The sequence below is a fragment of the Sparus aurata genome, chromosome 21, assembly GCF_900880675.1.
Source record: "Sparus aurata chromosome 21, fSpaAur1.1, whole genome shotgun sequence".
Taxonomy (NCBI): domain Eukaryota; kingdom Metazoa; phylum Chordata; class Actinopteri; order Spariformes; family Sparidae; genus Sparus; species Sparus aurata.
The window spans coordinates 23,028,416-23,045,295 of record NC_044207.1 but is presented as its reverse complement, the minus strand read 5'-3'; the positions used below and the strand labels follow the sequence as shown (position 1 = coordinate 23,045,295).

Here is a 16,880-nt window from a genome sequence, read left to right as displayed (position 1 = left end):
CTCGGAGGGAATGAATAAATCACTCTTAGGCTCATTAGATTCCCCCTCTGGTTGGGATGTGCCACTATTTTGTCAGAATTAAATTGGCGAGTGTTATAATTTCCCGCTGGTGTGATTCACATGAAAAATATCCACATATCCGTCTACCGGCACATGGTGCATATGCGCCCACACACGCGCGCGCACGCACACACACATGTGCGTCTGCTCCCAATCTGAACTCCTGACCTTTTCCAGCCGTCTGATAGCCATTGACATTTGCCTCTTGAGCTGAGCTTGCTCACGTGTTGGAGCTGATGGGAATGGATGATGTTATTGCTGGAGGAGAAAAAAAGAGAGGGAAGGAAACAGGAGAGAGTGAGGTGGGTAGAGTGTGGGGGGGGGGGGGGGTTGAAAAAAAGGAGGATCAGGGTAGACAAGCTCCCACTGCGGCCCCAGGAATCCATCTGGAACACCACCCACCCCCCCCACCCTGCTCACCAGCAAAGGTCACAGGGCGCCTCAGCCTTACATCCTCATTACAAAAGAGCCGCCGCTGTGACCGGGGACTGTGGGCTACAATATGGCTTCACTGCTCCGTCACACCGCCTGTCATTTACCCTCACTGTCTACAGTCATCATGGAAGAGACATTGCAGGACGCTGTATTAGATCGTCCCCCTGAAACATTTTTGATAGATGCGTGGATTAAAGGTGTGTGTGAAAAATGTTGTGGCGCCAGCGTGAGCTTTGTCTTTGTCCTTGAAGACAGTGGATGGAGCGGAGGGGCTGCACCTGGTCGGCTGTTTTCAGCACCTCTGAGAAAGAAAAAAAAGGCAGGACGCTCTGCCGCCTTACCGAGGGAGCCTTCTGGTGGCAGAAAGAGGCAGGGCAGTACAGCTGATCTTTAAATAAAAACTCGTGGGGGAAGCATCTGTGTGTGTGTGTTTTGTTCTCGGGAAACATAGTCCGCGGCGTAGTTTTTTTCGTGCCACCTCTCAGGATATCCGGACCGCTTTTGTTTATGTGCGCACGTCAGGCGCATTTTTGTTTGTCCATCCCAGCAGGCCTGTCTTTGTTGTGTTTGCACTTCCCTCTCCGCACCATGGGAGCTGAGCGCCGGTCGAGTGCTGAGCGCCTGTAGGTGTGTGAAGGCGTGCAGGTTCAGACCCCCAAACAAGTGTGTAAACGACCTCGGTGTCGGCTGCAAGAGCATCCTCAGCCCTGCTGAAGGGAGATTAAAACGCTGCGAATGCTGCACTGATGTTGCAGGCGCCGTGTTGAAATGGTAATTTAGTGGTTGCTGTTTGATTTCCTGCTCCGAGTGTGAAAATAATTAACTTCAGTGATCACGAATCAAATGATTAACCTTTTATTTATGTATCTCTATCTTGATTCAGCGCCAGTCCCCACACATGATTTATTTGAGCCAGGTGTCGCTGCATTAATATGCTGTGTCTAACTCGTGTTATTAGTTTGTTTTTCTGTTTAGACAGCACCTGACAAGATAATAAAGCCATCAGCCAGAAACTAAACATAGTCTGAGCATAAGGAGAGCAATGAAAGATGAACTCTGGTGGAAGGCTGCGTTAATTTTTTTTTTACATGAAATGATAGCCTGAATCGATAAAATTATAGTTTTATGGTCCTGCCGAGCTGCCAGCCACTGTGAGGCTGCAGGTTTTTATGGCTCAGACTTGAACTATCTAAACGACGGCCATATTTCAGGGAGTTCACTCGGAAAAAACAGTTAAGACTCTTTCTTAATCAAAGTAAAGTTCTCGCTTTTGCTGTCATTTTGAACATCCATGTAAATCTTCTTCTCCTGTCCTTTTTTTGCAGTGCTCAGTATCCGCGGCGCCCAGGAGGAGGAGCCTCCAGATCCTCAGCTGATGCGACTGGACAACATGCTGCTGGCGGAGGGCGTGGCCGGGCCGGAGAAAGGCGGCGGGTCGGCAGCCGCGGCGGCAGCAGCAGCCGCCACAGGGGGCGTCGGCGCCGACAACTCAGCAGAGCACTCGGACTACCGGGCCAAGCTGACTCAGATCAGACAGATTTACCACACGGAGCTGGAGAAGTATGAACAGGTGGGGAGGAGGAACATTGTTGTTTACCATCAGCTCTCATATTGTCACTTACTCAGATCAGTTCCTCCTTTTGAAACAAATATTCATATTGTAATTGTATTGAAAGTATTTGATCTACAAACACACAGTGCATCTGTAGGATTCCCATATATCACTCTCACAAAACCTTAATTTAACTCCTCTAAGATAGGAATGTGATGCGTGCAGGAGCCAAAAATTGTTTTAGAGCCCTTTTTATTCTCCTGTATTTTATTTGCCAGGGTGTAATAAAATCCACGGTTTGGTTCAGACCTGATCTTTTGTTTGTTAGGTTTCTGTATCTTAATTGGAGCGCTTTAAGGATTTTTTTCCCACTATTAGAAGTGTCCAACAGAGCCTGTTTGATTGGTTAAAGTCGATGACAGACATCTTTCGAATTGTTAATCACAAGGACTCATGATAACCAAGGGAAGTTAAAGTGTGGTCAAATTTTTGTATGTACAAAAAAAACGAAAACATTTTAACTGTCTTAAGGAAAATGTGCGACTTCATTTATCCTGTACTTTTGTCATATTTAAGCTTATTTACATATTTTACCCATTTTGTTCCTTTTTCGCTTTGTCAATTGCTGTTAAGTGTTGACTTCAGTTGCGTTTTGCTTTTTAAAAAATGAAAAGAATATTTTAAAATAAGTAATAATACTTAAATAATACACAAAATAAGTAAACAAAATAAACAAGTAAACACAAAATACTTTATTAAAGACCAATCTTCATATTAGCTGTGTGCAAACGCACAATGTTGGTAATTTACGGTCAGCCCCTGAATGCATCATGTACAACGCAGTTAGTCAAGAGAAGCAGGCAGCTGTTCACAGTCCTCCAAAACTTGAGCTTTTGAAACAAGAGCTAACACGGTTTTAATTATTACATTTTTTTTTTTCTTTTCTGGGAGACAGGGCTGAACTAGTCGGCCTTGGTCTCAGACTCTGTTTCAGAATCGTGACAGCCTTATTATTTACTTAACAAATGGAGAATTTGAAACTTCACTTATAGGATAAAAGAAGTCAAATGAATAAATGCAAGAAAATAAATATTGAAACTTGTTCTCGTACTCCCCCCCCAGGTCCTGTGTCCTCGTCCTGGGAAAAAACATCCCGCTAAGGTGAATTGGAGACTCTAAATTTCCCAAAGTTAGGAATGTCACAGTGAATATTGTGTTTTAGTCCAAGGATTTTTTTTCTTGCCCTTTTTTCCGATGCATCGTGGCTCAGGCTCCATCTGTGAAGCTAAATAGGGATAAGTTGGAATAAAAAAATGCAGTTTTTTTTTTACTAAGTGTATCACTCACTGAAATCAGCTCTTACAGGCCAACTCATGACAAGCCAAGCTTTCAGAGATGTTATCTTCAGCAGGCAAGCAGCCATTATATCAGTCACACACCGGCTCTTTTCCAAAGACTGTAACGTCTTGTCATTCCCTCGGAAAAAGTCAAAGCGTTCTGGGTTTGTCATCTTCTGCGAGGAAGGCTAGTCATCGCTAACTGTCACAGTCAACACACACCTGAGCATTTTTGTGTCACCGCGCCACGTACGGCAGCTCACGCGCGTGTGAGTGAGCAGTGTCTGGCGTGTGTGTGCAAGCAGAACGGCTGCTCGGTGCATCACTTTGACTGACGTAACCCTGGTGTTGACAAGCAACAGACACCTTGACTCTGAATGCAGTCATATCCAGTGACTGATTCAGACAGAGGGAGAACGAGGTAGACTGAAAGATGGAGTGAAAAGAGAGGGAGACAGTTTAAACCTCTTGAACGTTAACGGGACTGAAAGCCTGCTGTCATTTTAGATTTCTCCTCACTTGTCACATTTTCTCATCCATTGAAGAGAAGTCTTTTTAATATTCAGAGAGCAGCGTGTGTCTCGCTGCCTCCACTGTACGACTCCGCCGCCACATTTGTTTGGCGTCGCACTGTCTGCTGCTTTAATTCAGACTGTTCCCATTACCTCCAACGCTGCTGCTGTTACAGTGTCAGCCAGCGCTGTTTCTAAGAGGCCGAGGCCTACCAGCGAAGGTGTGGCCTCTCCAGAAATTCAATTTCATCCTTTTTTTCTTGTTCTGTCTGAAGCCGTCGAGCCTCCACGATAGTTATTCTTTTTATGAATCCTGTCTGTCTGTGCATCCAGGCGTGCAACGAGTTCACCACCCATGTGATGAACCTGCTGAGGGAGCAGTCTCGAACACGACCCATCTCGCCCAAAGAGATCGAGCGCATGGTCGGCATCATCCACCGCAAGTTCAGCTCCATCCAGATGCAGCTGAAACAGAGCACCTGCGAGGCCGTCATGATCCTGCGCTCGCGCTTCCTCGACGCCAGGTCTGTGTTTCTGTGTTTTGTTTTAAAACACCTTCAGAGCGTTTTTTTAATGTTTCAGCGCTGAAGAATTATTGTTATCATCCGGCCGAGTATCTCTCAAAGTCCGATCAGTCTGTTCTTTCTCCCTCCTCCAGACGAAAGAGGAGGAACTTCAACAAACAGGCGACAGAGATCCTAAACGAGTACTTCTACTCCCACCTCAGTAATCCCTATCCCAGCGAGGAGGCCAAAGAAGAACTGGCCAAGAAATGCAGCATCACAGTGTCACAGGTAAGCAGAATAAAAAGAGCTGCGGTCCACTTGGCCTGTGTGGTGAATCATTCGGTGAGGAGTAATAAATGTCACTCCGAAGCCTCCGCCAAGGCCTTGCAGGATTTGAGATTTTACTCCACCTTTGAGGTTCGCGGTGTTATGGCCGCTCTCTGTCCAGCATGACCTCCAGTAGCTTGAATGAAGTATTATTAACAAGGGACAGTTTTATATTAAATATCAACACTGGCTCAAGTAAATCTCAGCTTTTAATCACTTAATGCCAAACGTCGGTAAATGCATCCTGAGCCAACACTGTCTGAACACTACATTTTGGTGCATTTATGTTGTTTTTTAATGTGAATTTTCACTTTTTCACCTTATTTTTAGAGGTTGAGTTAGGTTCTGGTTCTGTCTCAGCAGCAGCTGCAGCAGCATCACTTGACATACGATATATGTATATGTTTTGTTTTTTTTTGTAATTTAATTTAATATCTATGTGTGTAGACCAAAAATATCTTTTCACAGCCATCTACAATGGAGGCCTACCCGTCTGTAATCTGTAATCATGGCAACAACTGCATGACAGGGTGGCACACTTACCGTAACTGCCTGCCTGTTGAATCTGGTTCCGGCCGGTTCCCGCTGTCTCAGATGTCACGTTCAGACAGAAACGTTTGGCCCGCGCTGCACCCTAAAAAAGCTAATAAAGACACATTTCAATCAATACCGAAAACTTTCTTATGCAGATATCTGTTTATAGAGATTGGTGTTCTGCACACGCATAATAAAAACATTTAGATCAACGACTATCAGTGAGCATTTAATCATTGTCATTAAGAGGTTTGAATACAAGAAGATTCTACATAAGATTGGCAGAAAACAAAAGTGTGAGAATATTATTTAAACGTGAATTGTCATATGTTTTCTTAGTTTTTACTTTGTCGTTAAGATCGTGCGTCTTTGTTTTGTTGATGTCAGAGATGTTTAAGTGGACATTGTATATTGAGAAATCTGTATAAAATCTTATTAAAAAAAGAGAATGTTATTGTTATGTTATGGTCTGATCCATGACAATCATAAATATTTACGTTTTGCATTATAAAAACTTATCAGGAAGTCACTGATGTGAGAGCAGCCACAAAGACTATCCAGAAATCATGATCCAGGCTTAGGTGTTAAGTATCAACGTTCATTTTTTTCACCTGCTTGTTGGTTTGTATCTGTGTCGTCTTAAACTTGTTCTAACTCGGCTCCTGTATCCTGTCACTGCCATCTCCCCAGGTATCAAACTGGTTCGGGAACAAGAGAATCCGATACAAGAAAAACATCGGCAAATTCCAAGAAGAGGCCAACATGTACGCGGCGAGGACCGCAGTCAACGCGACCAGCGTGTCGGCTCACGGCAGCCAGGCAAACTCCCCGTCCACTCCCAACTCAGCAGGTGAGCTGATCCCAGACCAGCTCTACAGCTCTCTTTTTTTATACCAGAGCCGTTACAGACAGAAGCCAAGACGTTCTCCTACCTGAGCCCCAACTCGGGCATTCAGTCTCTGTTGCTCTTTCATTCAGACTAACAGGCTGAATCTCCTTAACTAACCCAGTTATACGGAGCGGCTTTCTATCTCCTCTTGTTCCGTTTTTTTTTTTCTTTCTTCTCAGCCTTTTTGCCGTCTGTCTCTTTCACTCATCTTCTTCCTCTCTCTCTCTCTGTCCCTGTTATTGACCTCTTGGTCTCGCGGACGTTAATTTTTTCCTGCCTCTTGTCCGGTTGACCTTGTGCATGCCATTAAGCTGCTCGGAGGGCAAGCGGAGTCTTTTGTCATATAGAGACTTTCGCAACTGTATTGGATTAGGACCGGGTGTTGAAATCAAGTTACGCCATGGTTCTCTTTACATCTGGGGAGCTTGGGTCCATTAAAGGACGAAGACGATTCTTTGGGTCTTCCTGCAGATCAATTATTACTTCCTTAATGAAACACTAGCAGCACGGACGTTTAACTAGAATATAATCCATAACGGCTCGTTTAAACTGGACTTAAACAGTTTTATGATGATTATCTGTCTCATGGTTCTCGTCGGCTGATTTTTCCTTTTAAATGATGCTTCGGTGATACTTTAATGTGCATGTTCTGCATCTTGGTAGAAAATGATGCTCTCCCAGACTAACCCACTCAGTGCACTTTTGCTTTTGCATGATCATTTTAACTCCTTTTTCTGTTCCTCTCTTCTTCCCCCTTTTCTCTCTCCTCTCTTCTCTCCTTGCTCTCTTTCTTCTCCTCCTCCTCCTCCTCCTCCTCTGTGTATTCTCAGGTTCTGCTGGCTCTTTTAACATGTCAAACTCCGGAGACTTGTTCATGAGTGTGCAGTCCCTCAATGGGGACTCGTACCAAGGGGGGCAGGTTGGGGCCAACATACAATCCCAGGTAGGCGCCTCTTCAAGTTTATGTGGCTTCAAACCATGCTGCGCTTAGCTGAGTTTCCATTGGCACTTTAGCCATGCAGCAAGTTGTGTGCTGTGCTCTCGGGCGCTGTCAGAGCCTCTCTGTTAGCAGCTTTGTGAGCGTTGATCCTTCAGTGGTTACTGCAGGGAAGAAGAGTATTTACAGTTGGTCCTTTGACCACAAGTCACAGCCATGGATCTGCTGCTTTTAAACGTCATGACAAGTGCGTTTTCAGTTAAAGACAAACCTTCACGGGGTTAGACTTGACATGCCAAATAAAGCCGAGTCACGCCCAGCTAGCACATGTGTATTTAATCACCCCAGTAGTGTCCTGCTTGTAGAACTGTGCAACCACTGTCCAGTCTTGGAGTGCAGAAGCTCACAACAACTTGACCGCCGCAGTGAAGCAGAGGTCACACTTAGCCTGAGGCTTTACATTAATGTGGAAGCCATTGTCAACCCACAGTTGAGTAGACGACCGCAGACAGTTTTGGAAACGGTGCAACACTCATCAGCACTCCTGACAAGAGTTCACATAGCCACTGGTGCACTGTAGCTCCCTGACCTTGCCCCAGTGGACAGTGACGACCAGCACACTGTTTTTGAGTGCTACATCTCTCACCATGGATTAAGGAATCACCACCTGAGGTGATAGTCTCATTTGGTTTCAGAGCTTTTGGCATAATTTCTCTCTCTCTCTCTCTCCCTGCATGCACCCCTTTCTATTCAGATCAGCTCTCCGGATGCTTTAGGTCATTCATGAATATGTAAAAGGGACGACTCTTGCAGGAGGTAAAGAGGTCTTCAGGGTCAGCCGTTAATTAGTGAGACTCATGTTCCTTTAAAATGTTTCCTTTTTCTTCTGTCAGAACGGCCTCGCTCTCAGGGCTTACGGAATTAAATAAAAGCGGAAAAGTAAAAGAAAAAGTACAACTCCCACTTAACTTCTCCTGAGTAGATTGGATGTGAAATCCATACAGCAGGTGTGTTTTCCTGCATAACCCTGGTGGGCTCCAGACTGACTTTTTACACTCTTTGCACTGGTCCGCCTAACTTTGAATTCCCTGCATTTTTATATCATAACACATTCTGTATGTGATTATAGATAGGAATAAGCCGCAGATTTAAATCAGTACACGCAGCAAGAAAAGTCGACCTCACATGTTGAAGGGTCATAATAAAAGCATAAAATTGATGTAAAAGTTTAATATAGTGTTAACACAACATTGTGTTTTTAAAATCAGACCTGCTAAATTTTCTATCACTTCATCACTTACCAGTTGAGTAGAAACTGTAAGTAGAAATGTTATTGGACAATGAAAACATGGAGGCCATATTTTGAGGAAAAACTGTATTTGACAACCCATGAGTTAATGTTAGCCTTTAATCACTTCCTAGCTAACGCTACAGTTTTTTTTACATCCACTGTGTTTCACGTCGCAGTTTAAATAAATGTGTCCAAGATATGTGTTGATATTTTAGAACTACTTCATGCCGTTCCTAAGGCGTGTAATGCTATCTAACTGTAATGCTAGCTAGAAGTTGTGGAATGCTAATGTTAGCTGTTGTAAAACAGAAGCAAATGGGTCATCAGATATGATGTTTTACCTAAAAAAAATGGCCTGATGTCCCACATGATTTTCACTATCCATTGTCCTTTCAGTTACTGATCGGTCTTGGAGCAGTGAAATAATAATTTGTAAGATTCACTTGGTTTATACGTCCTGTGATCTGGAATATCGCAGTACCACAGATGATTCCCTCCCGAGGAGGAAATGGCTGCTTTAAAGTACTTTTAGTGAATGCGCAACTAAAACTGGCGTACGTTGGAGCCCTGAACCGTTCCAGTGAATCTGTGAAGGTTTTATAAGTAAATAATGCAAGATGTGACTTCACCATATTTTTTATTGGCAGCCATGTTCTGTGGACATGTTCCAATTCATCATACGCTTTAGTGTCATATGTGGAAAAAAAAAAACAAGTCTTCAGAGTTGTAAAGTATTGTTTGCAATGTCTTTTTGGATTTTTATGTTTATTCAACCACGACCACAAAAACATCCACAAGTAGTTACCTCTTGTCATTTTTCTTGTATTTTCATCGTCTGCGACATCTGTTATCAAGCTTGTAATAGCGGCCAAATCATTCAGATTCTCTGTTTGTAACCTTTTCCTGTTTACGGTACCCTTTTACTATCAGGCTGACCTTTCCCTGTGCATGGCTGTCTTTGTTATCCAGAGCTTTTGTCTGACCAGGCCTTTTGTCTGTGTGTCCCCGCTGTTCCAGGTGGATACCCTTCGCCATGTTATCAGCCAGACCGGAGGATACAGTGACAGCCTCGCAGCCAGCCAGATGTACAGTCCACAGGGCATCAACGTAAGACCTGTAAACAATCTCCTTCTGTTCTTTTTCTCAATGTTTTCATTGCTGTCTAACTGTGCGATGATTCCCCAGTTGCAGGTTGTGTATAATGTTGTGTAATCTGTGTGCACACTGGTATGCCACTTAGCACAGTTTGCGGGTGTTGGGCTATTGTCCAGCCAGTTGCCCCCCCTCCCTGCTCCAGTCTTTGCCCTGGGTGGCAGGCAATGAGGCAGCTACCAGGCTGGAGAAGCTGGACACGCTCCTAGCCTGTCAGAGGACATTAGCGTTAACGAGACACCTGCAGACGACAGGAACAAGGACACAGGTGTCATCGTCCCTCCCAAAGCTGCTCTCACGTTGGCACCATAGGACAAGTCGTACCCCTTCCAAAAGACAAAAAAAAAAAAAAAAAGAAAAGTTCCCAGTTGCTAATTCTTAAAATAACTCTTTAACTATCATGTCAAAGGCTGGGCCAGTTTTTCCAGGTCCTCTCGCTGGGCTGGGCTGGGCAGGGCGGGACAGCCAACACTGGAGGCAGTGCGTTAGCATGTAGATCCATAGCGACAGGCGGCGCAGGGCTGAACAGAATCAATACGACAGTCACAGGGACAGAAAGAGCGGAGCTTTGGGCTAACAGTCTAAGCACATTGGTCAGATCATTTATCCACAGGAACAGCAGCACTGACAGCCAGGCCTGCAACACCCCTCGTGCTAAAATAAGAACATGGATGCATCGAGCCAGTTGCAACATACAACCGGCTCAAGTGTTCAATGCACTGTGCTGCTGTGTGAGACAGACCAATATCTTTTTACAAAAAGTGAAAACACTAACCTCCAAACTTTCCTTGTAGGAAGTTGGGATTAGATTTAATATTGTACTCGCCATAATAAAAGCTTTTTATTATTTCCTTGCTCATATGATTTTAATGACATTTAATGGCATCTGGATTCCCAGGATTGCTCCCAGTTTTTAGTACTCTAATCCCGTTTTCCAAGTGCACCCGATACAATTTTTTATCTACATTGTGTCACATTGTGTTCTCTTTTATTTGATTACCATTTATTTGATTACTGACATGAATCTTTTGCCTCAATGTGTCACTGTCATGTGAGTCACAGAGCTAAATACCCAATGATCTTTAAAAAAAAAAAAAAAGGGTTGCTCAACAAAAGGTACCACTGTTATGAAACTATGTCTTGTATCCTGAAAGAGTCTTCTAACCTTTGGGGGGAAGAATATGGTTTGAGTCACAATAAAAAGAAAGAGATGTTTTACCCTTTTTCTCATTTCAAGCAAAATGTTAGCCAGAGATCACATCTGTTCTTTCTCAACTAATGCAATTATTATCAGTTGTATTTTTATATATTAATGTTTCATGCAAAATAACACTATTAAAAAATAATTTAATGCTCTGCGTGTGTTTAACAAAAGAAATACAAACCAGACAACACAAAAATACTTGTACTTCTGCATTTGTTTAAGGAATGTAACACTTTTAAAAGATAATATCAGCATAACAATAGGAGTACATGGTTGAATCTTTAAAATAATGTCCATGAATATAAGAATATCTTAGTGTTTGCTATGTGCACCTTTTGCTTTAATAACAGCTTGCACTCGAATTGGCAGGGACCCCAAACGTTTGTCAAATCGCGTTGAGATACTGCAGATCATCAGGTTTTACACAAACTTGTGGAGTCCATGCCAGTTCGAGTGCATTCTGACATTAAAGCAAAAGGTGCACATACCAAATACTAAGATATTCTGAAATTCATGGACGTTATTTTAAAGATTGAGAACAATAAGACTCATATTGTTAAGCTGATTATATCCTGTGTAATCAAAAATTAAAAAGTGTTACATTCCTAAACAAATGCAAAAGAAGTAGTGTTTTGACGAGTGGTCTCAGACTTTTGGACCTTACTGTATGCTGTTTCCAGCTACCTGGCTTAGGAAAGTTGCAGGAATTTTTCTATCCATGTAGTCTCAGAAGACTATTTGAGGATTGGAAATACCTTGAGAACAGCAGTATGTGTCTTCAAACGACCTTCTCGGTGCTCCAAAGATGGCGAGATATTTATTATCAGAGTAACAGATGTTTAGCCCTGTGACTTGAATGTAAGGTTAAAACATGAAGTGAATGTAACACGAGAAGACTGGGTGTTCAGCGTGTACTAAAAGTGTAATTCTTCAATAACAAGTTGTCTGAATTGATCAGATAGAATGACTTATAACCTGCAGTTCAAACAATCATCGAACCCGCAGTTATATTGTAATAATCAGGAGGAACAAATCAGAAATGAGCCACAATGGAAAATGAAAATGATGAAAATATCATTCAATAATGCATTACAAAAACGCTTTATAGTTGTGAGTTACTGTGAAATAGATTTTAGGCTACATTATCCAGCACTTTTAGAAACATTTTTGGAGCATTCAGTTCCAGTTGGTGATAAACAGACTCTTCTAGTTCTTTCATGATTAATACATTTTAAAGAAAAATGGCAGTATTTTTCATTAAAGCTTGTGAATGAAGTGTTGCCGCTCGTGTTTATTCAGTCCAGATAAATAAAAAAAACTTTTTTCTAAGATCCACTGACTGAACTCTGGCAGTTCACCTCTCCTTCTTTATCCTTGAACAGCAATTACACCCCCTCAAATTGCTGGTGGGTGTTGCTGGAAAAGGCTGGAAATGCTATTTTTTTTCCTCTCTCTCTCTTTCTTTTTTTCCTCTCTTGCCTGTGAATAAGATGACAGACAGTCTTTACGCGAAATAACAGGGTTTGGAAATGAGAGGCTGCCAAAGCACGTCCCCAGCTCTCACTAATAGCGTTGAAATTGCAATTAATGTCCTTAATGGTCTTTAGTCAACCTTTTATCATGATTTGAGAAGGGCCTCCATTTTCGAGAGCTATTTTTTTTTTCATTGTGATAATTTATTCTTTTACCAGCCTGCTCAGGGGTATATTCTGAGATATATGAAAGGTCTGCGTGTTCTGTTTCATCTCCTCTGTTTATCTCACATTATGTCAGCCGCTCGGAGGGGAGAACGAGGCGCGATGATATTTCTAATGAAGAGTCTCTCGAAAAACAGTGTTTCGACAGTTTGTTGAATGTGCATTTATGTGGTATTTTATTCCTTTTTAGGGCCAAATAAACCAACTACATATTTGAAAGTGAAGCTGTTTTCTACATTCTGAATGTTTTTTTTTAAAAAGCAGTACATCCTGTTAGAGTCATTTTAATTCAAGGATAAAACTGGTGAGATTCTACATTGTTGTTATTGTAGATGAATGATGTAAAAGATGTAAAAAAATATATATATATACCGTTGTTCAGATTATTGCAAAAGAGTCAATGAAACAGGAGTAAAAACTGCATTAGTGCATAAGTTCTACTCAAAATATCTCACTACACTTAATATAAGATACAGTCACCTAACATGTGACATTTCAAAGAGATATGGGAACTTGTTTTTAGCCAATGCATCTTGAATATCGTCAGTAATAGAATTGTGAAAGACGGTTCGTTTTGTTTCAAGACATAGACTTTTTTGATTTAAGAACATACATTTGATTTACTTGAAAATCTAAAAAGTTTTTAGCCAACTTTATACATCAGAAAAATAGTTCTTTACATTCTAGGTTCAGTTCCAGCGTATGGCCCTGCAGCATGACATTGACTCTCTCTACCTCCCTATTCTCCTGTCTGTCGTCAGCTACACTTTCAAATAAAGGCCAAAAAAATAGACTTGAAATGAAGAGCTGTGGAAAAAAACAAGCTACTTTTGAGAGGAAATAACTACTTCTTTCACAATACTGACTAATACTAGTAAGATTTAGCTCAGAATTAGCTATAATTTCAAGGTCTTTTATTCTAAAAGGTCAAACTATCACATCTTATTTCAATAAATTCTGCAGAAATTGTTTCAATGGCGGATTTCTTTTTACACATACAAGCCAAAGACAAAATTAATGCATTTTTTCCCCCAGAAATTCATTTTTATGAAGCAACCAGAGGCGCACAATGAGGGGAGGCAGGCCGGGCCAAAGAGATCTGTACAAAAGGCCCCTGATGGCCACTCACATTGGCACATTTTGGAATGACTATAACTATAAAGCCCTTAAACCTCCCATAAAGGCACGAAACTGCTGCCTCTAAATCAGTGCGTTATGTGTGGATGATTGGTGGCCTTAAAATAATGTGTCAGCGTTGAAGTTGTTTAATTTGCCATTTAGGTTGAAATTGTTCTGTTTTCTAAAGTTATTTATATTCAGTCTTTTCATGTGATTTGTCTGTAGTAAGAAAAATGGGAAATCATTTCAGCTTCATCCTTAAAGACAAATCCAATACTGTGTCTTGCAGCGCAGTGTGTAACCATGACGCTAAACCGTTTCTTGTCTCTTTCGACACAGACAAATGGTGGCTGGCAAGATGCTCCGACTCCTTCGTCAGTGACATCGCCCACAGAAGGACCCGGGAGTGTTCATTCGGATACTTCCAACTGAATATATCCATCTCTACGCCTCATCTACAAAAAGAAAAAGGAAAAAAAAAAAAAAACCTGGACTGACCTTCCTATTCACAGTATTAAACAAAGGAATTATCTGTCCCACAGTTTTGGAGAGGTACTGTGAAATCCTAACGAGAAAAAAAAAAGAAACTTATAAACGCTGGACATTTGGGATACAAACAAAAAGTTTCACAATAAAAGTCCGCAGTCAGTGGAGACGTTTGTACAGATTTCACATTATATTCCGAGGGCTGGGGTTACTTATTCACTCATAATGTTTTCACTCATAATGATGAAATGATATGATAAATTAAATAAGTCCAATCATTGGTTTTAACTGAAAATACGTCATTCTACCTCTCAGCCACTAAAAAAAGTAGAAAAAATATGTCAGTGACCATTATTTGTTTTGTAAAAATGAAACTTTTTGTCTTTGCAAGCAAGAGGCACATCTTCTTACTTACATTTTGTTGTCTCTCACCTATTCTATGGTACGCCATTTAGACTTAAATATTGCTCAGTTGTTTACAATGTGTGCTTGATAAAAAAAAAAAAAAGTATGTTCATCTTCCCCCTCTGTCTCCCGACGAGTCAGAAACAGAGTTCTGTCAGGAGATTTTTACCTCTAAGGTAACCCTGTGAAGTATGTTATCTGTAAAACAATAAATAAATACTTGTCATCAAATCGGACAAGCTTGACATCATTCATTAAGAAGGACGACGTAAATTATTTTTTCACTCTGTTGGTTTTGGTTCTGCAGCATGTTGGTAAAGTGACAGTCACAGGATTTAAGGATTAACACACTGAGAAAAAAACAGGAATTTTGATTTTTTTGGTTGATCTATGGACAAGGAGAATTGGGTTTTTTGTAAAGGAGACATATTATGCTCATTTCCAGGTTCATAATTCTATGTTTGGTTACTACTAGAATATGTTTTCTTGCTTTATTGCTCTAAAAACTGCAGTACTGTATTCCCCCTCAGTCTGAAATGCTCAGTTTTAGCACCTGTCTCTTTAAGCTCCACCCCCTCCTGAAAACCCAGTCTACTCTGATTGGTCAACCCACACATGCCTGTGCCAGCATTGCTTACGACAACAGAGCAGCTATGCCCAGCCAATTCTTACGTGCTAAACAAACTGCTAGGCATAAATTATGCGTAACTTTGTGATGTCACGGAATTAGAGGCGAGGTGTTTCGGGAGCAGTGTTTTCTGTGGGAAAGAGGAGCTCCTGTTGGTGTGGACTTTGACATTTCTTAACTTTCAAAACCTATTACACACAACAACCTATATGTAATAATGAAGGAAAGAAAAAAAATGAAAATGCATAATGTGTCTCCTCCATCATGATATTTATGTTCCACCTCAGAAGAAACATTTTTTTTTTTGACTATGCCAAAATGCTGATGTAACCAAAACAAACCCATCATTCACTGGTGCTACAATCGAGCGAACAGTGCCGTCCGGTTGAGAGAAAACATCACTTTGTGCAGAAAAGAAAGTTTGTCAAGAACGTCTGTAACTGAGTTTGTTTTTCAGTACATGAACCACAATCCACTTAAACAGGGAAGTCATTATGTTAATAGAGTTTTACACAGTGGATCCTTGCTCCTGAATCTACAGCACAAGGTCACTGACGATCATCGCCATGAAAGAAGCATCTGGATGTACCTGAACTGCTGATACGTTCAACGTTTCGACGAATTGTGTCCTCCTCTGGGCGTTCATTTACATATACATCATTCAAGTCGATATATTATTCTGCTGATGCTTTAGAATTGACGCCAAAACAAATAGACATCTGAGTTCATGCTTGTCTTGGTACTATCAAACTGCTTTTTTTCAGTATCAAACATTTATGACATTGTAAATGTTGATCATTAAGCACTAAAGAAGGGACATTATGTCAAATAATGTGTTTCCTGAGCAGTCTAACCTTGTTTATAGACACTTTTTATGTTGTGTGGCCTATTTGTTCTTTTGTATTTTGTTATTTTTTTATGGTATGCTTAATGTAGGCTATTACTTTCTTCTTCTTTTTTTTTTTTTTGCTTTCCAACTCGTGAATTAGCTCATGAACTTTTCAACATGTGTTTATGTGCGCCATTGTGCTTGACTTGCTTTGTTGGAAAGGGTTTTCAACACATTAAAAAAATTATATGTAACACAGCGAGACCACACATCAGCATCTTTTTATTGTGGCGTTTAAGAGACTCTTCGAGCGAAGGCTTCGTGTGGCCTCGACGGTGGTCGCGGTCGCTGTTGTGATAACTGAAAGTCGACCAAGGTTAGTGACTGCCGTTAGACATCAACCCTTTTACAGCTCTGCATGTCCCCCGCCTTCCATTATGGCTCCGGTCCAACATATTAGTGTACATGCACTCAGACAAACACACAAAGAAATGCACAGTATGGCAAGATCAGGTTTAACAGCAGCAGTGTCTCTGGCAGGGAGAAGAAAAGAAAGGTCGGTTAAAAACTGTCAGGTTTGAAGTGTAACAGCTGGAGAGCTATAACACTGCTTTAAGAGAAGTTGTCATATTTGCTTTTAATTATTATAATATTAATAATGATCTCAGTAGAGCGCATACCTCTGCCAAAGCCCAACGGTGTCCTTTCATTCAATGATGCTTAATCCAATCTCAAACTCGATAGCGCTGCATCACTCTAAATTTTAAACCACACATCACTGCTAAACCAGAATATAAGATCACCAGATCTGCAACAGCCAAGACAAGAAAACAGTGAAGACGGATTCATAATCTCCATTGTGTTGTGGAAAAATAATGTCTATGAAAAAGAAACAGTTACACTCAAAATGAAAAATCTACATGAAAAATCGAATTTATTCAAAACATTAAAAACACACGTTATCGTTGTAGGCATTCATA

The 16,880-nt window shown here is 41.2% G+C and overlaps 1 protein-coding gene across 7 annotated transcripts in view; it reads left to right on the top strand.

Moving 5' to 3' along the window:
• pbx1a (pre-B-cell leukemia homeobox 1a) overlaps positions 1-16,154 on the top strand; it is a 57,700-nt gene extending 41,546 nt beyond the window's left edge. Inside the window, exons 3-10 of one of the 7 annotated variants that reach the window (XM_030403659.1) lie at positions 1,821-2,065; positions 3,170-3,208; positions 4,230-4,420; positions 4,555-4,690; positions 5,954-6,113; positions 6,983-7,095; positions 9,398-9,496; positions 13,892-15,997. In XM_030403659.1, the coding sequence (XP_030259519.1) occupies positions 1,821-2,065; positions 3,170-3,208; positions 4,230-4,420; positions 4,555-4,690; positions 5,954-6,113; positions 6,983-7,095; positions 9,398-9,496; positions 13,892-13,984 (1,076 nt within the window). In that variant the 3' untranslated portion in view covers positions 13,985-15,997. Of the gene's footprint in view, positions 1-1,820; positions 2,066-3,169; positions 3,209-4,229; positions 4,421-4,554; positions 4,691-5,953; positions 6,114-6,982; positions 7,096-9,397; positions 9,497-13,891 lie in introns of all 7 variants that reach the window. The other 6 variants (XM_030403660.1, XR_003982210.1, XM_030403661.1 and 3 more) reach the window with 6 other exon arrangements.
• Positions 16,155-16,880: the final 726 nt, after the last annotated feature.